Source organism: Mustela lutreola, chromosome 2 (assembly GCF_030435805.1).
Source record: "Mustela lutreola isolate mMusLut2 chromosome 2, mMusLut2.pri, whole genome shotgun sequence".
Lineage (NCBI taxonomy): Eukaryota > Metazoa > Chordata > Mammalia > Carnivora > Mustelidae > Mustela > Mustela lutreola.
The window spans coordinates 2,731,219-2,757,539 of record NC_081291.1 but is presented as its reverse complement, the minus strand read 5'-3'; the positions used below and the strand labels follow the sequence as shown (position 1 = coordinate 2,757,539).

Here is a 26,321-nt window from a genome sequence, read left to right as displayed (position 1 = left end):
CTCCCAGGGGCGGGCCCTGGATGACGCGGGGACGTCGACGCAGGTCGGCGCGTCCCGGCGGCCGAGGCGGCGGGGCTGGAGAGGGCGGCGGTGGCCAGCGCGGCAGAGGGCCGGCGGGGGCGCGGGGCAGCGGACGGTGCGAAGCGGGCTGGACCCTTGGCCGACGGCGGGCGGGGTAGGCAGCGGCGGCGACTCGGGGGCGCGGGGAGACGCTCGGAGACCCCTGGGACGAGCCGTCAGGAGAAGGGGCTGGGTCGGGGCTTGCGAGGGGCGTGGCGGCCTTGGGGACGCTCGAACCCGGACTCTGGGGCTTGGAGGTCCCTGGAGGGGCCTGGGAGGGGGCATCGGGGTGCACCCTGGAGCTTGTCCGAAGTCGGGGAGGGGGCAGTGGAGGAGACTCTGAGATGCGGCCCTTTGCGGGTGGGGGAGACGGGGTGCGGGCCTCTGCAGGGGTGCCGTCGAGGAGCCGGGAAGCGGGTAGTGTTGCCGGACGGCGCAGGTCAGGGGGAGGCGGCCGTGGGTAGGGGGCTGGCCGGCGCGTGGAAGCCTTTGTTCAGCTCCCGAGGAATTCAGCGCAGCGCTGAGGAAGGTGTTAAGAGATCTGCGGAGGTCGGGGGCTTGTTGGGGGGGATGGGTGAGGACAGGAGGCGTTCAGGTCGCCGGTGGGCAGGGCGGTGGGGGTGTGGGTGCCGCGACTTAGCAAGTTGGATAGGCCTGAGGGGGCCCCGGGGTTTGGGGGTGTGCAGAGCGGGGCGGGTGGGAGGTGACTTGCAGGATGGTGAGTCGGGAGAGGCAGAGAAGGGGGCTGGGGCAATGTGTGGGGAGTCAGAGGTGTGGGCCTGGGGCAGTTTCGGGGCCAAGCCCGCACAGTAGGGCTGGCAGTGACCTTTCCGGTGGTGTGATTTCCCCGGGAGATAGCAGGAACGGACCGGCCCTCGGCATGCATGTGCCCTTTATGAGGAGCTGGAACTTCGTCTGGAGGCAGGGTGGGGGTGGGGAGGTCACGCCACGCAGCTAAGAGTAGTAGCTGACGTCTCACTTCTTCCCTAGTTCCCTTTCTCCTCCAGGGTCACCGCGAGGAGACGCCCTGAGGTCCTGTCTCCAGCCTTGAGCGAGGGAAGGCCTCGGAAGGCCGATCGCCCAACATGTCCACGTTCAGGCAGGAAGACGTGGAGGACTACTATGAGATGGGGGAGGAGCTGGGCAGGTGAGCAAGGCCGGCCACGGGGCTCCGGGGGTGGGAGAGAGGCGCTGGGAGGTTTCTGGAGAGTGTCCCTGCCCCGGCCTACATCCTCCTCTCCAGGAGGGAAGGAGTCCGTGGCATGTGCTGGCCCAAGGAGTGTAGGCATTGGGGTCAGGTGGCCCTGTCCCCGCATTGTGACTCTGACCTTCTCTGCGCATTTCCTTTGGGGCAGAGTCGAATTGAGTGCCCGGAGCACCTGCCAGAGTTCCTGCCCTGTGGTGTGAGCGCAGCGGTGGTGGCGGTGTCTGTTGGTCTGTCCTTCTGTTTAATCCTCTCGCCAGGAAGGTGATGGGTTTTCGGGCACGTTTGCAGGAGAAGCCTCCTGTCCGGGCCCACGTCCCTGCCAGCAGTTTAGCATTCTTGTGGGAAAGAGCGGAGGTTTCCCGGTCCAGCCCGGCAGCTGATTTCCTGTCTGGCGGGGCCTCGGAGTGTCCCCCAAGAACGCGGCTCAGATTAGCCGGGCGCCATCCTTCCCCTCCCGCCCCCCCAGCCTCAGACCTTATTTGGTTGAGTTCGAGGCTACCAGCCCCATGATGTCACCAAAAGGGAATGTAAGTAACTGAGTCGTGCCTCACGCCTGGGCTGAGAAAGTGTTTCAGGCTCATTTGGGATTCTGAAGTCCCTCCTTCAGGAATTTCCTTCATCGAGTGGTAGAGAATGGACCACCCGCCTTCTCCCCAGCCTCCCTCCCCCAGCCTCACGTTTTGTTGTTGGAAATGCGTTAGGTCCTCCCGCTGAGGGTGGCTGGGCCAGAGTCAGCCGAGGGTCCCCTGTGTGTTTCCTTCCCGACCCCACTGTTAGGAACTGATTCTGTGGGAATGTGTCCCCGGGCAGACTCGGTGACCCGAGAGTGCAGGTGCTGTGATCACTGTAAGGAACGTACGGGAAGCCTCGTCAGTGGTCCTCCCGGCCCCACTGCCTCTCTGGAGTATCGCGGTTATCCCAGCGGGCCAGGCCGCAGCCCGTATAATGTTCACCGCCTCGGAAGTAGCTGGGTCTGTTTTAATAATTAATATGTTTAATTTAACCCAGTAGATTGGACAGTTACCACCTTGCTTGTAATCATAACAAAAATCACAGGTGGAAAATTTTACTGCCTTTTCTGGATAGGAAGCCTCTTTAACCTGCTTGTGATACACACGCCCAGCACAACTCGGTTCGGGCTGGCGTGTGGGCTGCGGCGTGGCCGGTGGCTGTCGTCTTGGACGGCACACTCCATCCGACGACCCTCAGCGCGTGGGGAGGTCTGAGAACACTGTGCACCGGACCGCAGTCTGCATGAGTTAGAGATGTGGTTTGGACGTCCTGACTTCTGTCTTTCTGTAACTTCCGTTCACCTGCGAAGGGACCTGCGAGGCAGGTGCGCCGGCCCTCAGCCTTACAGAGAAGCGGAGGCCGAGAGGAGGGAAGCAGCTTGCCCCATGGCCGTGTGGGATTCCGGCCTTGACACCAAGCCCTGCTGGCCGCGAAGCTGGGTGTGCTGGGACCCAGAGGTGCAGGATTCTTTCTTCTGGTTCAGCTTTGCACCGATGGTGTCAGGAAATGTCAGTCTGTGGGTCGGCAAGGGTGGGCTTCGCTCTGGCTTCTGCTTCAGGGAGTGGCGTGTGCCTCTGTGTGGACTGGGGCTGTCACAGCTGAGAACTGGGTGGGGGGGAGCGGGGGGGTAGGGGTGGGGGGTGCGAGGCGGCTTTGAACGGCACAAGTGCTTGCTCTCCCCTGCCGAGGCAGGAGGTCCAAGCTCAAGGTGTCGGCGGGGCTGACTTCTCCTGAGGTGCGTGTCCTTGGCATGCGGATGATGACCATCCTCTCCCCGTGGCCCTACAAGGCCGTCTGTCTGTGTCTGTGTGTCCTACTCTGCTCTTCTGAGGATACCGCTCAGATTGGATCCGGCCCACGCCTGTGAGCTCACTTGGACGGAATCACCTCCCGGAGGCCCTGTCTCTGGATGGTCCGCTCTGAGGGGCTGGGGTTTGACTTCGGCACGGATTTTGGGGGGACCCAGTTCAGCCTGTAATGGCATCTTTTTGCCTGTTCCTATGAGCCCTGCCTCACTCCTCTTTGTCTGTTAGTTCAGCTTGGAATCAAGCAGGGAAATCCAGTCCTTCCATTTGAAAACAAGGCCCCACATCAGCACTTAGCTCAGCGCCGTCGGCAAGAGGTGAACGTTCGGAATTCGGTGTCATTCCCGTCGGGGGTTTGTTATGAGACTGGACGTGGGCCTGGAAGAAGGAGCTTGGCTGGTGCAGGCCCAAGAGAGGGAAAGGCGTTTCGGGTGGGGGAGAGTTCGTGGAGACGCGGAGGGGGCAGGAGCGTAACGGGTCCGGGGGACTGTGGTGGCAGGTTCAGGAGGCGGGGGGCTGGGCCTGACCAGGGGCGCTGCCGTTCTCGGCGGACCTGTGTGCGCTTGGCTTTTGGATTAGTGTTGAGTCTCCTGTCGCTGCTGTCCCTGATCAGTGGCCCAGAGGGATGTGAATTATGGGAAAGGTCTGGGAGCCCGGAGTCTAAAACAGACCTGTAGGGCTGGTCCCCCAGGGCCCCACGGAGACCATGCTCCTGCCTTTCCTGCCCCACAGCGCCCCTCCGTCCTTCCCGCCAGCAGGGTGGGGTCTGCCCTTCTCTGGGACCCCCACCCTTTGCCTCCCTCTCCTGACGACCTCGTGAGGATGCCGGGGCCCCTGGGAACCCAGGGTCACCCCCACTTCGGGGCCTGACTTTATCCAGCTACAAGGGCCCTTTTACCAGGAGGGGAGGTCTGTGGACAGGTTCTGGGTTTCCCGACGGGCATCTCGGAGGGCACTTCACTGAGCCCATGCTGTTGTGGTGATTTGGTGCCTCCCACCCGCCCAGCTTGAGTGTGCCCCGTCTTCCGACCGAGCGTGGGTAGAGCACATCTCCGTGGGCACGTGGGTCCGTCCACTTAGCCGCGAACCCCGCTGGGTCCCTCTGCCGCCCGCCCGCCCGCCTCCGCCCTTCCTCCGCGCCCTCCCCTCGTTTCCCCGAGATGTCCCGTCTCTCTGCTCTGGACCCCCCGTGGCACCTGAGGTCTCTGTCAGGAGCCTGTGCCTTGTCTTACTCTTGGTCCCCGTGGAGTCAGCAGACTGCGGCCTGTGGGCAAATCCGGCCCCAGCCCGGTGTGGTCCTGTCTGCCTCTGAACGGTTTTTTATTTTTTTAAAAGGTTGTAAAAACACACAAAAATTGTGACAGAAACCACATGGCCCGTAAGGCTAAAAATATTTACTGTCTGGCCTTTTTCAGCCAGCTCTTGAGTTACAGTCAGTTAATACAACTAAGTTCCTGGACAGCAGCGTAATTTGGACATCGGACAGCTCCCTAGAGCGCAGTAAATAGGATTTCTCTTCAATAACCGTCGTCTTGAGCTCTCATCCACGTGCTGCACGGTTCATGCATTTACAGCCTGCAAGTCAGTGATCTTGAGTGTGTGTATGGGGTTTTGCTCTTGTCACCCTGAACAATTCCAGAACATTCCATCACCCAGAAGCAGTCCATCCCCATTAGCTGTCACCTCCCCTCCCCCAACCCCCGGCCTCCACGAGCCCCTGCCCATCCCTGGAGGAGCCTGCTCTGGGCGTGTCACACACATGGACTCACACCCCGTATGGCCTCCTGTGTCTGGTTCCCTCCCTGCACGTCGTGGGCTCGGGGTCTGTCCCTGGGGCAGCGCGTGGGGGCCTCGCTCCTGTCTGTGGCTGAGGGATGCTCCCGCACACGGGGGACACGTTGTATTTGTCTGTCGGTGGCCGTCTGGTTGTTTCCCCATGAGGCTGCTGGGATCGTGCTGACTGAGGATTTTCGGAGAAGCTTCCCTGTGGATTTCTGTTGCCATTTCTCTTGCGCGGACGCTGGAAGGACCTGCAGAGGCGCGCGGAAACGGTGTCTAAGCTTCTGTTTCCATGGGCGCGGGCTCTGGCCCCTGTCAGTTCGAAAATGTGTGTTGCTCTTACACAGCCAGTTGCATGAGAAGCCCCTTTGAAGTTAGCGGCTTTTAAATTTTTTCTTAGGTTTTTATTTTATTTTATTTATTTAATTTTTTAAAAAAGATTTTTATTTATTTATTTGACAGAGATCACAAGTAGGCGGAGAGGCGGGCAGAGAGAGAGGGAGGAAGCAGGACTCTGGGATCATGACCTGAGCTGAAGGCAGAGGCTTTAACCCACTGGCGCCACCCAGGCGCCCCTCTTAGGTCTTTAAATATGATGAAATAGACTGTGGGAAACCGAATCAGTGTAGAATTACGCCTCACACCTCAGCCCCCTCCTCCGATGCAGATGGCGAGTGGGGTGCCCCGCCCTTGGGCCCCCCGCCTGCTGTACGCGAGCAACACCTCTTGTCGGCTGCGGGCTGTGGGCTGCGGGCTGCGTGGGGTCCCACCAGCCCCGGGAGGGACTCGGTTCCCGTCTGTGAACATGCGCCGCTTTCCTGCTCTCGGCCAGGCAGAGCTGCCAGGGCTGCTTTGGACCCACCCAGCGGCTCACCTGCTGCCTGACCCCCCGGGGGTGGGGTGGGTGCTGGGAGGTGCTGTCCCAGAAGCCACGGCCCCTGCCAAGCCCGGCTCTCCACTCTGTCCCCGCAGCGGCCAGTTCGCCATCGTGCGGAAGTGCCGGCAGAAGGGCACGGGCAAGGAGTACGCGGCCAAGTTCATCAAGAAGCGCCGCCTGTCGTCCAGCCGCCGGGGGGTCAGCCGGGAGGAGATCGAGCGGGAGGTGAACATCCTGCGGGAGATCCGGCACCCCAACATCATCACGCTGCACGACATCTTCGAGAACAAGACGGACGTGGTGCTCATCCTGGAGCTGGTTTCGGGCGGGGAGCTCTTCGACTTCCTGGCCGAGAAGGAGTCGCTGACAGAGGACGAGGCCACGCAGTTCCTCAAGCAGATCCTGGACGGCGTCCACTACCTACACTCCAAGCGCATCGCCCACTTCGACCTCAAGGTGGGCGAACCCCGGCGGGGCAGAGGGTCCCGGGAGCCGGTCCGGCCCTTATGGCGCCGAGCGCGGGCTGGTGGCCTGTGGGGGGTCCCGGGGGCGATACGGGGCTGTCCCGGGGATGCTGGGCTGGCAGAACCACCGAGTCCCGCTTTGCCTGCAGCCGGAAAACATCATGCTGCTGGACAAGAACGTGCCCAACCCGCGGATCAAGCTCATCGACTTCGGCATCGCCCACAAGATCGAGGCGGGGAATGAGTTCAAGAACATCTTCGGCACCCCCGAGTTCGTGGGTGCGGCTCTGCGCGGCGCCTCAGGCGGGGTTTGTGGGGTGTTTGAGGATCCCAGGCCCCTGGGTATCTGGCCCATGCGCCCCGGTGTCCTCTCTTGAGTCCTGGTGTCCTGTGGCGGCCAGGCCTTCCTGCCCTGGAGCCACCCTGCCCCTCCCCCGAGGCGGGCTGTGCCTCTCCCCATGACTGTGTCCCCCGCGCTGTCTCCCACGTACCAGCGTCTGACCCTGCCCCTCCGTCTCCCTGTTCCTGCAGCTCCGGAGATTGTCAACTATGAGCCCCTGGGTCTGGAGGCGGACATGTGGTGAGTGGCGGGGGGCGGTGGGCAGGCTGCCTGGCATGTAGCCCCGTTACTCCTTAGGGAGTCCCCTGGCCATCGTGGGAGCTGCCAGGCCACAGCTGCGGGCTGGGATGTGGTCCATCTGCCTGGCTGGGTGCTGCCGGGTGTGGGCAGGACCCATCATTGCCTTAGAACAGGGACCCGCCAGCCAGAGCCACTTTGTGAGTTCGGAATGGCATTCTGGTTTTCACATGGTCTGTGTTTGTTTTAAAGGTTTTATTTATTATTTGCCAGAGAGAGAGAGGGAGGGAGAGAGGGGGAGCATAAGCAGGGGGAGTGGCAGAGGGAGAAGCAGACTCCCCAGACGCTGGGATCACGATCTGACGAAGGCAGACATTTAACTGAGCCCCCCAGGTGCCCCTTTTAAGGTGTTATTAACACAGACAAGTAACAGAGACTGGCACCCACAAAGCAAGAAACAGTCGCCTTCTCACCCTTTGTAGGAAGGGTTCGTCAGCCTCCCTTCGAGCGCAGCGGGCATCAGAGCCCCGCAGCGGCCCCAGCGCCACCCTGGTCTGGTTGGAGCCTCGATAGGTGGTGGGTGACTCGCCTGACCAGTGCGAGTGCCCCAGCCCGAGACCCTCGGACCGAGGCAGGGAGGCCCTTAGTGTGGAGGCTGTGCGGACCCTGGAAGGAGAGCCGGCCACGGCCTCTGGGTTCCCCACCCGGGCTGCAGACCCCCGGGCATTAGAGGTTCTGGGAATTGGGGTGCTCCCCTCCCCACACCGTGGAGCTGACCGTTCTGTTCTTGTGTGTCCCCTCCAGGAGCATCGGCGTCATCACGTACATCCTGTGAGTGCCTGCTCCGTGCTTCCTGGGTGTGCTGGGGCCTGCTGGCGGGGACAGGGACCAGAGCTCTGAACCTCCGCAGTGCTCAGTGAACTTGGTGGCTGGCTGGGTGGGGGATGGGCGGGGGGATGGGTGTGGGGAGATGGGTGGGGGATGGGTGGCGGATGGATGAATTCCTGGAGGAGGGAAAGATGGTTCCTGTCTCGGGCTCCTGGAGAGCCCTGCCCTGTGCGGTGGGGGTTTCTCTGGGGTTTCTCTGGCCTCATTCCCTGGGCCTCCCCGGTTAGACTGTTCCTCACCCCCATCCTGGCGTCAGACAAGCCCCCACTGCTTTTTTTTTTCTTTTAAGATTTTATTTATTTATTTGACAGAGATCACAAGCAGGCAGAGAGGCAGGCAGGGGGGGGGGGGGAAGCAGGCTCCCTGCTGAGCAGAGAGCCCGATGTGGGGCTCGATCCCAGGACCCTGAGATCATGACCTGAGCCCAAGGCAGAGGCTTTAACCCATTGAGCCACCCAGGCGCCCCTCCCCACTGCTTTTTCTTCCCTTGTCAAGGTCTTGTGGCCCAGCGATGCACCCTGAAGGTTTCTTGAGCTGGATTTTTAAAATAGTTTCCGGTTAGTTTTTGTTTTTAAAGATCAGAGTTAAGTTTAGACTTAGGGAGGAGCTGCAAAGACCACGCTGCAGTTTCCATGCCCCTCACCAGCTTCCCCAGACGTTTGCACCTTAAAGAGCATTTGTCAACACCAAGAAATGCGCCCAGGACGCCACCAGCAGGCAGAGTCCTGGAGTTGTCCCGTTCTTGTTTCTTCCTGGTCCAGGACCCCACGCAGGACCGAGGCGCCCATCTTTGCTCGGTTCTGGTCCCGTCTGCCTGGAGGTGGCTCAGGGCTTGTCCCGCTTCAGCTGCCAGCCACAGGCCGGGTTGTCCCTGCAGAGGCCCCCCATGACCCCCCTTGGCCAGGAGAGCTGCGGGGGCGGGTCTCAGAACTCAGAACCGCTTACTGGTAGCAGTCGGTTACGACGGCTGTAGATAGGGTCGGACGGCCTGATGAGGCGCATAGGGCGAGGCCTAGGGGGGCTCCGAGTGCAGCAGCTTGTCTCCGTGGACCTGGGGGTTGCCCTCTCTTCTCCACACGCGGAGGCGTTCCCCACCTGGAAACTCAGAGCCCTTTCGTTGAGGGATTTCACAGAGGTTCTGTGCTGTAGGCCCGAGTGATTGAATTGTGGGTGATGAGCTCTGTCTCCAGCCCCTCCGCCTGCCCCAGAGGTCAGGCATGGGGTGGGCGGATGCACCCCGCTAGCCCCAGGGCTGCTTGCCACCACCAGCCCCAGCCCAGGGCATCTAGCGCCCTTCCAAGAGGTTGAAAGGGGCTCATGATGGACGGCAAAGGGCTCTTCTCACCTTAGCACGGTGCTAAGAAACCGAGGCTAGAGACCAGATACCCTTACAGACGCTCCCGCTTTCTGAGTTTTTAGCGTTTAAGAAAGTACGAGGCCTGTGGGAGCTCCGTATCCAAGGATGGGGGTGAGAACCAGAAGTGTGTTCCCCACTATGTGTCACGGCCCTGCCAGCGGAGCAGCTCCGGGCGACACACGATGTCCTCGTGTCCTGCTGGGGACTGTGCACCCTGCCCGGGGGCTGGCGTGGTGTCGGCCTGGACACCCTCCTGGGAAGTTGCCGGCTTTCCTTCTGGAATCGCTAAACGTTTAGGCCAGATGCTTCCAGCTTCGTTAGAGACTTTGATCCCCTCTTCTGTGTCCATCAGTGGCTGGGTGTGACGTCCTCGCGCTTTCTGGTGGGAGGCCGGAAGCTGATTGGGGCAGGTTCCGGGGGGATGCGGGTGTGTCGGGGAGCCCAGGGCCCAGCATCCGCTTGCTTCTGCGTCTGGCCCCCGAGGTGGCAGGGAGCGAGCGCCGGGGAGGCTGAGCCCTGTGTCTGCCTTCCAGTCTGAGCGGCGCCTCCCCGTTCCTGGGTGAGACGAAGCAGGAGACCCTGACCAACATCTCGGCCGTGAACTACGACTTCGACGAGGAATACTTCAGCAACACCAGCGAGCTGGCCAAGGACTTCATCCGCCGGCTGCTCGTCAAAGACCCCAAGTAGGAACACCAGGCGGGGGAGGAGGGGCAGGGGGCTGGCAGGAGAGGCCACCTGGTCCCCCGAGAGCACGTCTCTCCGTGCTGTCCCCTCTGTGTAACTGGGACTTGGGGATGGCACAGACGGTTAGCGGGGCTCCCGCTGTGTCTTTCAGAGCCGTTTATTCCTTGCTGACGTTTAAGATAGTTTTCATGTCACATTCCAGATTCCGGGGTACTTCTCCCAGGGAATTCTAAAACATGGGGTGTCACAGAGCTCTCGTTCATGGTGAGGGGCTCGTGTTGCCCCCCTGGCACGGGCGCTCATTCCTGGCATCTGCCTGGTCCCTCCTGTGGGCGCCTGAGTTGGCGAGACCCAGCGTTCGATCTCGCCGCCGTTCACAAAACCCCTCAGAAAGCACGGGAGACCCCAGGGCCTGTGCCCCCACTGGCCCCTTCATGGGCTCCTTGCTGCCTGAGCGGAACAGACATCCTGGAGGGCACAGGTTGTTTCAAGGGCATTTTGGGGACATGCCCCCAGGCTGGAGGTGAGTCCCGGGGGGTCCGTGCATAGAGAGCCGTCTGAGGTGGGGATGGAAAACAGCCATTTGGCGGAGAATCTGGACAACCCCTTTCCTGTTCCGGTCTCCCCATCAGCCTCGTGGGAGGGTAGGGCACATGGCTTGTGTGGCACTAACCAGGGCATGGGGCGGGGGTCTTCCAGGAGAAGAATGACCATCGCCCAGAGCCTGGAGCATCCCTGGATCAAGGTGAGGTGGCTGGAGCAGCCCCCACTCAGGGACAGTGTGTGTGACAAGGTCTCTGTCCCGGGAAGGCCCCCGGGGTGCGAGGCCTGGGTGGTCGCAGGTGTGCACTGTGTGCCGGGGTGGTATTGGAGCCCTCCCCTCTAGGAGGCCCAGGTTGGCTCTTTACCCCCTCTGCACACAGCTGGGCTCCATCCCAGAGAAACTTCCAGAATGGGCGGGAGTGGCACCTCCTGTAAAGGGCCAGAGGGTCCGGCTCGGGCATGACCACTGAGCTCTGCCATCCTAGCGGGAGGCTGGGGGACCCTCGGAGGCCGCCCGGCCCGGAGGCCCCGCTCCAGGCGCCCGTCCCTCTCCGCAGGCGATCCGGCGGCGGAACGTGCGGCGCGAGGACAGCGGCCGGAAGCCCGAGCGGCGGCGCCTGAAGACAGCGCGGCTCAAGGAGTACACCATCAAGTCGCACTCCAGCATGCCCCCCAACAACACCTACGTCAACTTCGAGCGCTTCTCCAAGGTGTTGGAGGAGGTGGCGGCGGCCGAGGAGGGCCTGCGGGGGCTGGAGCACAGCCGGCGCCTGTGCCACGAGGACATCGAGGCGCTGACGGCCATCTACGCGGAGAAGGAGGCCTGGTACCGGGAGGAGAACGAGAGCATCGGCCAGGACCTGCGGCGGCTGCGGCAGGAGCTGCACAAAACCGAGGCGCTGCAGCGGCAGGCCCAGGAGGAGGCCAAGGGCGCCCTGCTGGGGGCCAGCGGGCTCAAGCGCCGCTTCAGCCGCCTCGAGAACCGCTACGAGGCCCTGGCGAAGCAGGTGGCCTCCGAGATGCGCTTCGTGCAGGATCTGGTGCGGGCCATGGAGCAGGAGAAGCTGCAGGGCGTGGAGTGCAGCCTCCGCTAGGGCCTTGGGGCGGGGTGGGGGGGGGAGTTGGTGGCGTTGGGCTGGGACGCGCTCCGGGGGGTCGGGAACCCGAGGCCACTTGGCTCCTCTGTCCCGAGGCTCTGGCACCTTGGGGGACTTCTGGGGTGACATCACTGGAGGAACTCTGGGCTCTGCGAGCGCTTGGCTGGTGAGGGCGGCCTCCGTGGGCCCGGCCTGTGCCGGCTTAGAGTCGGAGGGGCCTCACTTGCCTCTGCCGGACACCAGGCGGGAGGCAGCTGCCCCGGGGACTGCGGGGATGACAGACAGACTGCTGTCTCCACCCCCTATCCTCATTGTGCCCCCTCGGCCCTGAGCTGGCACCAGGGCCCGTGGAGGGGCCACTGAGGGTGTCTGGGGCCGGGCCCCGAGCCCTGGTGCAGAAGCCCATGGAGCCTTGGGCGCAGAGTGCAGCACTGCGCAGCCCCACGCTCCTTTCTGAAGCGCCCACGGCCACGTGCACACGGATGACGCGCCCACGCCCATCTGGCTCCCATCCCCGTTCCAGTGCTGCCTTTTGGACTGTCAGGGCTCACAGTGGCCCCCGTGGAGTCATCGTCCCCGGGACACTCTGTGAAGGCTCAGTGTCCCCTGAGTGCCCGGGCAGGCCCCGCTGCCCTGCGGGTGGAGAAAGCCCAGTGGCCCTGGACCCCAGAGGGGCTGAGTTGCAGCGGGCAGTGCTAGCGTCCGCCACTAGGTGCCGCCCTTGAGCAGGGTCGCGCCCCCAGGGAAGGGCCTGAGTTCAGGCTTCACCACATCGAGCGTCTGGGCCGTGGTCAGGTTAAGCAAGCAACCGGTGCAACCCATCTAGACCGGAGGGTGTTCTCCAGACAGGCCATCCTGGGCCGAGTGCAGGGAGGGACCAGGCAGGGGGACCGGCCAGGACCGGAGGACCCTGCTGTGGGGTCTGGCGGAGCTGTCCTGACTGCCTCGGCCTGGCCCAGGGTCTGGGCTGGGAACCACCGTCCCCGCTCTGCGAGCTCTGCTGTGCTCTACTGCATGTGTCTGCTGCGAGCCGAAGGGAAATAAAGCCCCGCTCCCCACACGAGGCTCTTTGTGTGCCCACGGACGTGGCTGTGTCTGACTGTGTCTGTCCCTCTGCTCCTGCCCCTGCACTCGTGGGGCAGAAGAGGGCATCATGGGGGGCTGTGCAGGCTGCCCTGATCTTGGGGTTCGGCTGGTCTCACTTCCTTGTGAGGAACCAGAAGTTTCCAGGCAGCCAGGGTGAAGTCGGAGGGTTTTTTGCCCCTTTGTGCCGCCTCTGGTGCTGCCAGGCCGCAGTCGGGCTCCGTGGCCGTCTTCGGGCCGGGCACAGGGGCCACCCCGTCTGCTCAGAAGGGGCGGGAACGTGTGCTCAGCCCCTGCTGCCGCCGGCCGGCCTCTCATTGTCTCGTTCCCTACACTCTGCGCCACATTTCTCCTTGTCATTTCTTTTTACCTTATTTAAACACAAACCAGCTGACTTCCCGTGACACTCACTCCTTTTACTGTCTTCCTGGTCCAGGTTTCAGGTTTCAGCATTTCAGTAGATTTCAGCTCTTTCAGATTCAGTAGATTTCAGCTCTCAGGTCTTCTCCGTGTCCCTGATGCTCCTTGGCAGCTGGTCTGTCTGGCCAGGACCTGGTTTGCCCCGCACGCGGCATCTGGCCTTCAGGTCCTTTAGGATGACTGAGCGGCAAGTCTGCCTGGGTCACGCCGGAGAGAACGGCGGGCTGGCCGTGGGAGGGGGCGCCCGGCTGGGCGCAGTGTGTGGGATCAGCTGGCCTCAGCCCCCCGGGGCCCCCAGGGATGGGTAGACGGCTCCACCCAGCCGGTGCAGAGCTGGCCTCGCACATTCTGGGCACCGTGGCGGGCACTGGGTGGCGCTGCCGGGGGCGCTGAGACAGTGTCTGTCCTGGTACTGGGGGGGAGGGACTGCTTGTCCGTCCAGCTGGTCTAAGACTGGTGGAAAACGAAATTCACTTGGGACCTGCGCCTACCCTCAGTATGCGGGGTGCGCCATGCTGCAGGCCTAGGTTGCTGTCCCCTGCTCCGGGGAACAGCGGGTGTCCTTGCCTTGGAAACCGCTCAGCCCTCCCCCTCCTACCTGGGTTATCCAGGCGGCTCTGCCCAGCCCGGCCCTGGGTCCCTCATTCCAGGATTCGGGGGCATGGGAAGCCACTCGGGGGTCACAGGGCACCTTGTCAGGGCTCTGGCCCACGCCAGTCCTCAACAAGTGCTGGTGTCATTTCGCAGAGCCTGTGGGGCTGATACTGTTACTTATTCCGACTTGGGCCCGCAGACTCGGCCCCCCGTGATGGCCCCCGTGGGTCTCTGCCCCTTGCTGTCGCCCCTCGAGCCCGGGTCGGCCCAGTGGTGGGTTCTAGCCGACAGAGCGCCGCCGCGGTGCCGGAGGTCACTTCCCTCATCAGGCTCTGTAACACTGTGGCTTCCGTCCTGCCTGCAGGCTCTCCGTGGCTGGCGCTGGTGGAAGCAGCATCAGCTGCCCCAGGGGTTGGTTTGGAAGATGAAACGCATTGAGAGACGTAAAGTGCTTAAAACAGGACTGGGCACAGTAGCCAAAAGGTGGACGCAACCAGTGGCCACCGACGGATGGACGGATAAAGAAGGGGTGGTCCGTCCACACCCTGGTAGTGTTCCGCCTTAGGAAGGAGGGGACCCTGACCCCTGCCGTGATGCACAGGGACTCCGAGGACGTGGCTCAGACCAGCCAGACCAGAAGGACACATCCCGCAGGACCCCACTCCCAGGAGGAGTCCTATCCACACAGAGAGGAGAGGGTGGGAGCCAGGGCTGGGGCAGGGGGTAGGGAGTCCGTGCTTTACCAGGACAGAGTCTCCGTGTGGGGAGATGGAAAGTTCTGAAGATAGAGGGTGGGGCTGGTCTCAGGACAGGGTGAGTGTGCTTCCTGCCGCTGAAAATGGGTAAGTTTGTTAACCCCTGCTGCACACCTTGCCCTGCACTCCTCTTGTGCCTGGTGTTCCCGAGTGAGGTCCTTTATACTCAGCGGATAATCTAGGAATTAGATAACCCATGAGCTGTTCTATCAAATTATTGACCCCAAGGAGGGCAGTTTGAAAACCAGTCAGTCGGAAGCGTAGGAGGCTCGGACTTGCGATGGGGGCAGGTGTGTGGGGCAGAACCCCGAGCCTGCGGGGTCAGCCCTGACCCCAGGCAGCCCCACACTTGGTGTCAGGAGCGTCGTGGGAGGAGAGAATTGAACGTTCTGTTGGATCCGGGTCAGCCGCGGAGGGGCCCAGAGGGACCCTGGGTGCAGGTGGCCGAAGGGTAATGGGGGGCGGACGGAGACACAGGGCGGCTCCCGGGGGGCGGAGTGTGTCGCAAAGACGGCAGCTCCTAAACCCCGGGACCTGGGGACGGCACCTCATTTGAGAGCAGGGTGTTCACAGTGGTCACGGGCAGAGACGAGGTCAGACAGCAGACCCAGTGACAGGCGTCCTAAGGAGGCCCTGTGAAGGCGGGGATCGCGGGAGAGTGGGACGGAGGGTTGGAGCTGGGAGCTGTGCCCGCGTCTGCAGCGGGGGGTGGGGGTGGCCCCCCCCCCCCCCCGAGGACCTCAGCAGGGGCTGGCAGGGCAGGAGGGAGGCTCCCCTGGATCTGCGCCCCAGCTCCCACCACACCGCTCCTAAAGCCTTGGGACTTCCTAGTGAGAAGAGGGAGAACAGGTGTCCTCGGTTCCTGAATCGGGTCCAGCGTGCTCGAGGGGAAGCCTGCGTCTGTTTTGCTATTTGTGACACGCCCTTTACCCACACCTGCGTTTCTGCAAGTGCGGGGACCTTGGAAGGCAACGGCCCCGGGCTGGGGGCGGGGTTCATCACTGACGGTCGGTGGGCAGTTAACCAGTCACGCCGGTCCTCACGCCTGCGAGAGGGCGCCTCTGGTGGGTGACGGGGACGCGCCCCTTGCACACGCCCGGCCCCCCTCCCCCCACCCCCATCTCTTGGCGGGCTGTTCCTGGGTCAGATCCTTTGTCATGGTCAGGTAAAAAGCACAGAAACCTTCCAGAGTTCTGCGAGCGGCTGGGGAAAGGTGGAAGGAACTCCTGATTTTTGGCCACGTGGGACAAAAGCACAGGGGACCTGGGGGCCCTCTCCTGGGGACTGGCACCTGAGGCGGGGGCCAAGCCCTCCCACTGTGAGGTCCGTGTGACCGGAGAGGGGCTCATGGGGACCCCTCCCCCCGGCCTGTTGTGGGAAGCGTTGGTGCGAGTGTGGACAGTCTCCTCGTTCCGTGGTAGTGGTAGTAACATAGATCATTGAATTATTACTACTACTACCTGCTGACTACCTTTGATTCCAGGGAGGACTGGCAGCCACCCGAGGCACCTGCCGGTTGCCCACGGTCGCCGGAGGCTGCCCAAGGCCACCTGAGGCCGCCCACCCAAGCTCGCCAGGTGGGAGTTCAAGCTGGTTCGTCTGCTCTGGGCCCAAGGCCAGCGCCACAGCTCAGGGAAGCGGACCGATGACACAAACCCCCCTTCTCAGTTATCCCCTCTTTATTTCCACATAAAAATCCCCGAAGCTCATGGAGATGACGTTTGAACATCACGACAGTAATCATAACGGATCGTTTCTAAAAACCACAAAACTGGCCGTCGTCATGGGCGTGTGACCCACGACTTAGGATGCATCCCATGCGTCCTGGGAGGAAAACCGGCGTCCCTTTCCGACGAGGTCCGGGGTCCGCTGGTGTTTTGACCACGACCTCCCCGGAGACAATCGCCGCTTGCAAAGCCACTTCTGACACGTGGGCAGCAGGCGGCCCGGACGCGGTGGCCCCGGTCTGCATGGAGCTGTGTGCTGAGACTTCTCGAGCCTGGGGACAGTCCCCCCCCACCCCGGCGTCTCTCTTGATCCCAGAGGGGCTGCCGCGGCTGAGCTGGGGTCCTGGGTCCCACTTGCCCTTCGTCTGTGGCTGCTGGTGGTCCGGAGGGGCAGCGGGCCGGCCACGCAGTGGTTTTGTGCGCGGCCGCAGGCTCCTCTGGGATGGGTGTGGGGGGCTGGGGTCTGCCGCTTCCTGTCCTTCTGTCGCCTCCCTGGGTGCTGGGTTACCGCGGCACGGGGTGGGACGCCTCAGTTCCTGTCGCTTAGCGTGCAGCCGGGCTCCAGCACGTGTTGATCTGGGGAGGGACAGCCACCAGGCCCAGGTCTGGGCCGGGCCACAGGCAGACAGGCGGTGGGGGCCTCTCTCAGGGCAGCCTGGAGAGCCCCCGCCAGTCTCTGCTGCCTCGGGCTGCGGGTGACACCCCTGGGCCTGGAACGTGGTCCTGTCCTCTGGTCGGGACACATGGCAGAAACACACATTTAATCCTGCCCCCCAACTCAGGCCCCCAGCATCCCCACCTTCCGCGGGCAGGGCTGTGACCCAGAAGATGCAGGCCTAATCTCGCCCAGAAACTCAGCATTTTCCAATGCGGGGGGCAGTTCCCCAGTGTTCCCTGGGGTTCGCGATGGGTCAGTTCCTGGATGCGCAGGGCAGGACCCTCTCCCGCGCAGCAAAACGCTAGGCATTCTTTTCCCTCAGCACCAAACACCACTGGCTCCCTCCCGTCCTTGGAATTACTCCCAAACACCAGCGTCCCAGGTCGAGAAGCATTTGAGTTGGCCACTGAGGCCGAGAACCTCACACTCAGCACAATCTTGGCTGCTAAGAAGCCGGCTACAGAGCCAGGAGGGGCCCGGAGAAGGTTCCCCGTCGACTATCACTGAGATTTATATAAATAGAGACTCAAAGATCGGAGGCGACTGCACAGGACCACAGTTTGCAAGCACTTCCCACCCTCATCTTAAATGCCTCCACGGATGGGGAACTCACTACCTCAAGCAGCCGCCTGACCGCTGTTTGGGCTGCGTCAGAAAAGTCTTTTGTCCAAGGTGAATTGTCCTCCTTTGACGTGAGTCCCCAGAGCTTCCAGGCCACAGGGACTTCCTTTCCCAAGTGCACTTCCAACTACCCAAACCTCTAATACCCTGTATCTTCCTTCCTGCAGTTCAGAGCCCACTGCCCTCGACGGGAGCCTGAGGGATGCGTCCCAACCCTGCACTGGGGGGAACCAGGCAAGTGGGGACACCACTCTCTCAGTAGGAGGTATTGACCAGGACTGCCCTGGGGTGTGGCACCCATGTTAGACGGGCTTGAGAATGTTCTAGAAAGGGAGGGGCGGTAATTACTGGCAGCTCATTGCTGCGACAGGCTCTGATGCTCCCAAAGAAGGGGAGTGCTGTACGAGACGGAGGGGGGGAGCCGGTCAGATGAAAACCCACGAGGTGGAATGACAGGAGGTCCCTGGGGCACGGCACTGCTGGGGGCGGAGCTTCCAAGCCTGATGCCCAGAGTGGCAGGGGCTGTTCTAGGAGAAAAGGCACAAGAACAAGTCCAGATCCGGCCAGGGAGCTGGTGGGCATCGGTGGCTCCAACATGGGCCCGCTGACAAGCAAGAGAAGGGTCTCGAGTCGGGACTGTGTGCAGTGGAAGGGGACTCTGAAGCCGTCCAGGACACCCAGGCTGCGCCCTGAGCTGCTTGCCCTCGGCTGTGAGCTCACGGGCGTGGAAGGGCGGAGGGCTGAGAGCCAGGTCCTTTTCTGGAACACACGAATACTGCGTTGTTTTTAAAAAAAAAAAAAAAAAATTTCAAGCAGCTAAAAAGGAGGCTGGGTTTCAGAGATGGGCGGAGGAGCCGGACATGCTCCCAGGACGGGGCGCGGGACGGGGATGAGGTCCAGGGCCAGAGGGCGTCTGACAGAGGTTTCTCGGCATCTGGAATCTTCTTTCTTGTCCTTCTCTGTGTTCTTGTCACCTCAGGACAGGCTAGAGAGGGATAAACACAGCTCAGGTCATTATTACTGCTTTTCAAGCGGCGGCCGCGTGTGGAATCCGGCTTCGGTGTCCTCGGCACAAAGAGCGGTACCGCTGTCTGCCCCCGACTCTCCCCGCACCGTAGCAGAACGGGCCTGGGGCCGGCGCCTCTGGTCAGACCAGAGGGAAGTTCCAAAGCAGCCCCCTTTGTCCTTCAAACCTCCATCCGTCATCTGCGCACCTCCCATCTGTCCGTCTGTCCATCCATCCGTTGTTTCCTACAGTTTCTTCTTTTGTGTCTTTATTTTATGTTTGAAGATTTTATTTATTCATTTGCGGAGAGAGAAAGGGGAACAGGAGAGGCCGAGGGGGAGGGAGTGGGACGCGCAGACGCTGCGCCGAGCAAGGAGCCCGAAGCGGGGCTCCATCTCCTGACCCCGAGATCACGACCTGAGCCGAGACCAAGAGTCGGAGGACGCTTCCCCGACCCGGCCGCCCTGGTGCTCCTGTCTTTAATATGTTTACGCATCTTTAGTTCACCAACCCTTCCTGAGGCTTCCCAGGAGGGCCTGACTCTGCCGTTTGTTTGCTGTGTCCGCTGGCTTTCTCTCATGGTGCGTGACTTCCTTGCCTGTTCGGTGAGTGTGGACGGAGCCCCCACCCCGGAAGACAGGGCTTGAGACGGTCTCGGGGATGCACTGAGAACACGTTTCCACTCAGCGTGCCCAGGGCGGGGCTGGCCGAAGGCCATGTTCTATGTTTCTCTCTCCGCTTGGGGCTTCCCGGGTCGAGTGGGGGGTATTAAGGTGGACGGTTCGGCCATGTCCCAGATTTGGGGGAGAGGGTGTGGTCAAGGGTTAGCCCTTAACACTGCCCATTCCAAAGGAAGGGGTAGCCGGCTGAGTCCCAGATCCCGGGAGGTAACCCAGTCCTTGGAGTGCCCAGCCGAGCAAGAGGGTCTCTGTTTACCCGGGGACCTTGGGTCGTGGGAGAGAGTCCGTGCTGACAGTGTGATTTGGGGGGGTGGGGATCAGCCCAACCTCTGGGGGGTGATTAGCCATGCCTAAGGGACTGCCCCCACAAATGCCCTGGACACCAAGACGCGGGGGAGTCTCTGATCGGAAACATGTCCTGCGTATCGCCACAGGCTGCTGGGAGAACTGGGGTCTTTCTGGTAAGTCCCCGGCAGGTGACAGCAGGAGGTTCACCCCTGGTATCTCCGGGCCCTGGTTTCGCACACCGTCGCTCACTGCTGATGCTCCCTCCACTGCATTCAACCACAATTGTGGGGCGCCTGGGGGGTTCCGTCGGTGAAGCGTCTGTCCTTGGCTCAGGTCAGATCCCGGGGTCCTGGGATCGGGCTCCCTGCTCGGCGGGGAGCCTGCATCCCCCTCGGCCTCTGCCTGCCGCTCCCCCTGCTTGTGTGCACAGGCTCTCTCTCTCTCTCTCAAATAAATGAGTAAAATCTTTAAAAAAAATTTTTTCTAAAATCCCCAACCAACCACAATTTTAAGTACTACAGCTTCGCCGAGTTCCGTGAGTCCATCCAGCAAAGCTGAACCTGGGGGTGGTCTCCATGACCCCCCCATGCACAGAGAGGCTTCTCCTGGCATCTGGAGCTGGTGGGGACCCTGGGACAGGCCGCGGGCCAACGGTGTCCCCGAGGCTGAGTAGGAAAGCCTGGGCTTGGGGTGCCCGGCTGGCTCAGTCCGTAGAGCACAGGACTCTCAGTCTCAGGGTCGGGGGTTCAAGCTCCATGGTGGGCTCATTGGAGCCTGCTTAAAATTAAAATTAAAATTAAAATTAAAAATAAGTAGCCCAGGCTTTACGGGACCTGGTTGCAGGTGGGGGTCTCAGTCAGGGCACCACGTGGCTTAGCTCTGGGGCCTCATGGCGATGGCGTCCCCTGGAGGTGTGCGGGGACAGGCTGCCTGCTGCAGCGGAGACCCCAGAGTCCTGGGAGCAGACGTCTCTCTGGCTCCCCGGTACAGCGGCCCTCGGCCCCGGTGAATCGTGGGGCCATTCTCCCGCAGTGGGGACATCTCCACCGGGACATCGGGACAAGCAGACACCAGGAAATGGCTTTGCTTCCCACTCACCTTGTCTCCTGGTCTTCTGTGCCCGGAGCAGACCTGCGGAAGAGAGACGTCTTAGCACGATTTGCCCATCTGGGGAGCCTCGGCATCCGGCCGGGAGCCCCACGAGAGCAGGACACGGAGGGCCAGATGCCGGCCGGGCCGAGCGGGGAGGTGGGGAGAGGGAGGGCCCCGAACCAGGCTGGGCTTTCCACCGCGCCAGCGCGAGGGGCCGGAGGACTTGCAGGGGCATTTGCTGGGTGTGAAAAAAGAAAGGGGGGGCATGGGAGCAACAGCTTAATGGGGGTGGGGTCCCCTCTGCAGCGCCGGGACATTCTGGATGTAGCGGCGGGTGCGGGTGCCCAGCTTTGCCTGTGCCCCAAAGGTCCCTGGAACGTGCACTTAAAAAACCAGAAGAAGCCCCGGGAGAAGGCTTTTACAAACTCTTACCAGCTGTTAGTTAGTTAGTTACTTAGTTTACTTATTTATTTATTTTTAAAAGATTTTATTTATTTATTAGACAGAGATCACAAGTAGGCAGAGAGGCAGACAGAGACAGAGAGAGGAGGAAGCAGGCTCCCTGCTGAGCAGAGAGCCCGATGCGGGACTCGATCCCAGGACCCTGAGATCATGACCTGAGCGGAAGGCAGAGGCTTTAACCCACGGAGCCACCCAGATGTCCCTGTTTATTTATTTTTAAAGATTTTATTTATTTATTTTTTTTAAGTTTTCTCTACGCCTAACATGAGGCTGGGAACTCACAGCCCCGAGATCAAGAGTCCCAGTGTGGGACGGAGCCGGCCGGGTACCACGACTGTTTCAGTGGAACTGCTGGCCTCTGTGGGTGTCCCTGTGGGGCCGGCCCGGGCTGGACGGGAGAGGGACCCCGACTCCGAGCACCCACTCATGCCGGCCACCGCCGCGGCGCTCTCAGTCCCCGTCATGACAGTGCTGTAGTCACTCTTACCGGCCACCTCGCCCGTGGTCACCCGCACACTCACCTGTCCTCTGCCGAAGCGGCCTCTGGCTTCTCCTCGGCCCTAGGCAGGACGAACTCTGGCGGCGGCCTGGCGCTGGGGACAGAGGGAGACAGCGAAGGTGACCAGCCTGCGTGGCCCACCGAGGCCCCTGAGTGCAGGCGTGGAAGGCCCCCGAGGGTGCAGGGATCCCCCGCGGGTTACTGATGGCAGAGGCAGCCCTGGGGAAGGGGGTGCAAGTGGGGGCACGACGGGGAGCAGAGACCCCGAACATGGGTCCCAGCTCGCCATCCCGGACACCTCGCGCCCTCGTCCCGTGGACGCGGTCGCCCTGTGCCCTGACTCTGGCTTGCGGGGCGGGTCTCTGCTCCCTCCTTGGCTAAGGCGTGGGAGGCCGGGGGCAGCCCTCGGGGACACAGGGACACAGAGAGACGGAGACGGGGAGTTTCCTGTGCTGTGTATGTCACTACAGTGAAGCACAGAGAGAAGAGTTGGCTGGAAGGCTCGGGCTGGTGCGGCTGCTGCGTCTGGGGCTGGTGCGGGCTGGTGCGGCTGCTGCGTCTGGGGCTGGTGCGGGCTGGTGCGGCTGCTGCGTCTGGGGCTGGTGCGGGCTGGTGCGGCTGCTGCGTCCCGCCTGCCCTCGGCCTCCCTCCTCGCGGCCCACGGCTTGTCCTGACCAAACGACCCCGTGGGAGGCCACCACGCCTCTCCTCCTGGCAGGGCTCGTTGGCCCGCCTCACTCGCCCTGCCGCAGGGCCCGCTCTCCTTACCCGCTGAGGTGTCCCTCTCCTAGGCCTTTCGAGGACCCTCTGGACCGGGACTCTGTCTTAGCCACCTGCTTCCCCAAGGCAGGCAAGGGCCTGGCCATGACAGAGAGCCCCAACCCTCTCCCAGACTTGCTGTGTGGCCTTGGGCAGGTGCCTTGCCCTCTCTGAGCCTTGGATCCTGGGGCTGTAAGATGCTGTCCGGAATCCTGGCCCGGCCCTGCTCTGGGGGGTGGGAGTGCAATAACCTGGAGGTCCTGAGACCACCTTTCACAGTTATGCTACGGAGGAAAACGGACCCGGGAAACCAGTGGGGGAGGCTGGATCGGAACCTGGTCTGATTCAAAGCCCCCAATAAGGACGTGTGCACGCACATGTGTGTGTGTGTGTGTGTGTGTGTGTGTGAGTGATTGGTCCCCGTTGAGCCGAGGCCACCAGCTGCCCCCTCACTGTGGGCCCAGCCCTAGCCCTGACCCCACCCCGACGTGACTGCCCCCCGCACAGACCTCTCTCTCCTGGCCTTGAGCCTCTCCTCCTCGTACCTGGAAGAGAGAACGTAAAAATGCATCAGACGCGGCTCCCCTCCCTGCCTCGATGTGCTGCCCGGGGACTCCCTTTCCTCTCGGGAACGGAGAAACAGTCCCAGGACTGAATTACACGCCGGGCGTGGGAGCCGAGAGACGGCCGCAGGGGACAGTCTGATGGTCTTTGTCCCGTCTCTGCAGCAGCCGGGCAAGCCCCCAGCCCTCCACCCCCACCGAGCAGGGAGTACCTGTCTTGCTGGCATATTCCAACATCTGGTAGAAATAATTCAGCAGATTTTTATTTTTTATTTTTTTGCTCTGATTCAGCCCCAGCAACTACACGGCGCCGTTAGAGAGCAGCACCCTCGCTGACATGCCCCCTCGGCAGGGCCGTCCTCTTATAAAAGGCTGGAGAGTAGATATTCTCCAGTTTGTAGGCCAGTTTCAGCCACAACTACTCATTCAGACGTAACTCAGAAGCAGCCACAGCAGATCCATCCGTGGATGGGCGTGGCTGTGCCGATAAAACTTTATTGGTAAAACAAGCTGTGGGCCGTGGCTCAAGGAACCACGTGGCCGCTCATCTCACGTGCGGGACCCCAGGGGGAGGGGCGTGGGGTATGGGGGCGGGGACACTCACACGGCAGATGGGACACTCACTGTAGCACGCACTCCGGGATTTGCACGTGTTCCATGGGGATGAGCTGTTCCAGGTCTTCTAGGCTGTGCACGTACTGGATCTTGTTGATGAATTTGACGCTGGCAGGAGGAGGAGGAGGGAGAGGTCTGCAGCCCGGGCCCGGAAGGAGCGCCGGCCGGCAGGAGTGCCCAGCACCTTCCATCAAACCTCTGTCCCTGCCCAGGCTAGCCTCTACCCCCGGCCCTTGTGAGGTGGACAGAGCCGCACCCGGGGTCAAGGGCAGGGTCCCTGCCGAGCTTTGTCACCAGCTGCTGCTTTGAACTCCCGGTTACTACTATTTTTTAAAGATTTAATTAAACCCAAGTTTGGTACGATGCAGTATATGCTTTTTTTTTTTTTCAAGGTCAAACAATTTCTCTAAGAAGACCTGGAGAATACAGCCCTACAGAAAATAAAAGTCATCGAGCAACAGTATAAAAATAAACGTAAGCCCAGCATCTACTGATGTGTGCTATGGCGCTTCCTATCTATTTGTAGGGATGAGATAAAACTTTGGCTCGGCTTTCCCGCGGCCGATGCGAAGGGAGACACGTGATGAATTACACCGTTCACGGTGTCCGTCAGGGGAAAAGCAAGCCATTGCTCAGCAGAAGGCCGCTGGTGACTGATTAGGCGCGACGGACGTTCCCCATGGAGAGTCACCACGCGGCCGTGTGTGGCGGGGTGAGCAGCAGCAACTGCTTTCATGCAGTTCTAAACACTTTTTAATAAAAAGAGAAACCAACCCGGTTATTTTTGGAGCCCGGGGTCTCTCTCCTGTTGTCACAAGAAGGGCCCGCAGGCAGGGACTGAGCCTCAGACAGGCAAGAATCGCGTCCACACTGCCCGGCGCAGCGGGCTCGGAGAGTGGACCGAGCTGATTTGTGAGTAAGGGATTTAGGGTGTGCAGAGCCCGCACCTGCTGCTCCAAGCGCCGGGCTAGGAATAAGGGCGGAAAGTCCGGCTGCGGCCACCTGGTGACATGCACCACCATGCCTGTGCTCGGACACGGATGTCCGAATCCCCGTGGTGACAAGGCTCTGTCGGCCTGTGGGGCCAGCCTCCTGTCTCACGGGTGGGGGCGGGGGGACCCCCAGAAGGCAGAACTCCACACCGGGGCGAGGGGCAAAGTGTTTACGCTGAGAGGGAGACGCTCCCCGAGGGTGGACCCTCCCTCAAACTCATCCCACGTCACTGCCTGGGAATGGATGTGAAGGGTCTTCTTTTTTTTTAGGTTTATTTATCTAAGTGATCTCTACGCCCCAGGTGGGGCTCGAACTCACAACCGTGAGGTCGAGAGCTGGACCCGTGCTCCACTGCTCACGCCAGCCGGGCGCTCCTTGAAGGATCTCGATTCGATTCAATGCTTTGAATCATGGTAAGTTAAATATCAGGTTTATGCGATTGACTGGGGGCGTTTCACACGACTGATTTTGTTTTACTGGACGTGCACATCGGGGGTTTTACTTGGTGCAATAAAGGGTTAACCGGCAGGTTGGGGCGCTCAAGCCCCACCCACTGCAAAGAAGGAACGGAGACTCCATGATCCACGGTGGGGCAGGGGGCTAAACCCTGGTGAAAACCTAGGAGAGCAAGGTCCTTCCTTTTTTTTTTTTTTTTTTTTTTTTTATCGCCACACATCATCCCGGGGACGATCGAGGGCTTTGGCTACCCGCCGGCGGGAGCGGACACCTTTGTCCTTGGTCACCTTCCCTCTGTGTCCTGTCTCGGTGGCAAACGGTAACAGCTCTGCGTTCTGCGAGTCCTTGCAGGGAATCGTCACAGCCGAGGTGCTCTCGAGGGCCACCCAGCACAGCCCGCTGGTGACATTATTGTCGGGAGGGGCTCAGACCCTCCTGGCGTCCTCAGGGTCCCCGCGCAGACGCTGGGGTGGACGGAGAGGGACTCACTTCTGGGCGGCTGGGGTGGGCTAGCGACCTGGCTGCACGACCCTGGCTGGGTCCCGTGACCCCTCTGAGCCCCAGGTCCCATGGGGTCGCAACAGCATCAGCCCCTCAGGGGGTGGTTGTAAACGTGGAGAGGTTTCCAGCACTTACTAGGGGGAGGGCTGCCTGCTAGTGTTTTTCCTGTGTTCCTCCCTTAATAACAACACGTGGGACTGGAAACGGTTTACAGCAACAGCACAGGGGCGCCTGGGTGGCTCAGGCGGTTAAAGCGCCAGGTCCTATTCCCAGGGTCCGGATGGGGCGGGGGGGGGGGGAGGGGTGCAGGCTCAGCGCGGAGCCCGCTTCTCCTTCCCTCTGCCTGATGCTCCCCTTGCTTGTGCGCATGCGCACGCGCACGCGCTTTCTGATAAATAAAATCTTGAAACAAAAAAGCAATAACACACAGTCAGCGCAGAACAGCTGCCCAACACAGATGACAACAGAGGAAGCGCACGACCCGGAGGGTCTGGCGCGGGGGCAGCGGTTACCTGATGAAGGGGCGGGAGATGGCCAGCACGGTGCGGATGAACCAGGACGGGTGCACGATGATGAGCGACTTCAGGTTTTTCCGCAATCTGAGGGGGCAGAGGAAAGGCCCCGGGGAGGGCGGAGCTAACAGGTGCCGCCTCCCCGGTGCTCCCTGCTGACTGCAGGGTCGGGTTTCCGGGTTAGAGGCTGGGCCCTGCGCCGCCTGTGGACGGCCGCCCTGACGTCTAGTCCCCGAGCAGCCTCCCATTCCGGAACCATCTCCCGGGGCGCCCCAGTTCCGACCGCCCGCTGTGGTCCTCAGCAGGCGGGGTGAGGACCGCGCCGCCTCCCAGGGGACCCCGGGGCGCCCCGCAGCCCGGCGCGCACGCACCTCCTGTCGATCATCTGGTAACACTTCTTCAGCCAGCCGATGCCAGGCATCCTGCGGCGGGGCGTGGCGCCGTTCAGGTAGACGATCATGTAATCTTCGGCCACCAGCAGCTCCAGGCTGCTGATGACGTACCTGCTCACGGGGGGCGTGGGGGGGGGGCAGAGTTAGGGAGCCCCCGCCCCGCGCAACGCAACCCCTGGGGCACATGCTTGCATGCGCCTGGCCATCCTAGACCCTGCCCCCAACATCAGTGTCAGTGTCCAGAACCATAGCGCATAGAACCACTCTCTATCCTATGGCACACTTATTAGGC

At 61.7% G+C, this 26,321-nt stretch overlaps 2 protein-coding genes across 4 annotated transcripts in view; one reads left to right on the top strand and one right to left on the bottom strand.

The window, feature by feature from the left end:
* Nucleotides 1-5: 5 nt before the first annotated feature.
* DAPK3 (death associated protein kinase 3) lies at nucleotides 6-12,437 on the top strand. 3 transcript variants are annotated; one of them, XM_059159479.1, is made up of 9 exons: nucleotides 56-175; nucleotides 1,068-1,207; nucleotides 5,836-6,196; nucleotides 6,354-6,483; nucleotides 6,736-6,784; nucleotides 7,586-7,612; nucleotides 9,560-9,712; nucleotides 10,413-10,458; nucleotides 10,814-12,437. In XM_059159479.1, the coding sequence occupies exons 2-9, from the start codon at nucleotides 1,146-1,148 to the stop codon at nucleotides 11,348-11,350; spliced, it is 1,365 nt and encodes a 454-aa protein (XP_059015462.1). In that variant the 5' UTR covers nucleotides 56-175; nucleotides 1,068-1,145; the 3' UTR covers nucleotides 11,351-12,437. The 3 variants fall into 3 exon arrangements, with proteins under 3 accessions (XP_059015460.1, XP_059015462.1, XP_059015461.1); XM_059159478.1 differs by having other exon boundaries at nucleotides 59-175; nucleotides 1,051-1,207; XM_059159477.1 differs by lacking the exon at nucleotides 1,068-1,207 and having other exon boundaries at nucleotides 6-175.
* Nucleotides 12,438-15,871: 3,434 nt separating this feature from the next.
* The window catches only part of ATCAY (ATCAY kinesin light chain interacting caytaxin), a 28,848-nt gene continuing 18,398 nt past the window's right edge, over nucleotides 15,872-26,321 (bottom strand). The window contains exons 7-13 of the mRNA XM_059159475.1: nucleotides 26,009-26,140; nucleotides 25,638-25,724; nucleotides 23,185-23,283; nucleotides 22,507-22,542; nucleotides 21,261-21,332; nucleotides 20,284-20,316; nucleotides 15,872-18,196 (exon numbers count right to left, since the gene is read on the bottom strand). Of these exons, the coding sequence (XP_059015458.1) occupies nucleotides 18,187-18,196; nucleotides 20,284-20,316; nucleotides 21,261-21,332; nucleotides 22,507-22,542; nucleotides 23,185-23,283; nucleotides 25,638-25,724; nucleotides 26,009-26,140 (469 nt within the window). The 3' untranslated portion in view covers nucleotides 15,872-18,186. The remainder of the gene's footprint in view (nucleotides 18,197-20,283; nucleotides 20,317-21,260; nucleotides 21,333-22,506; nucleotides 22,543-23,184; nucleotides 23,284-25,637; nucleotides 25,725-26,008; nucleotides 26,141-26,321) is intronic.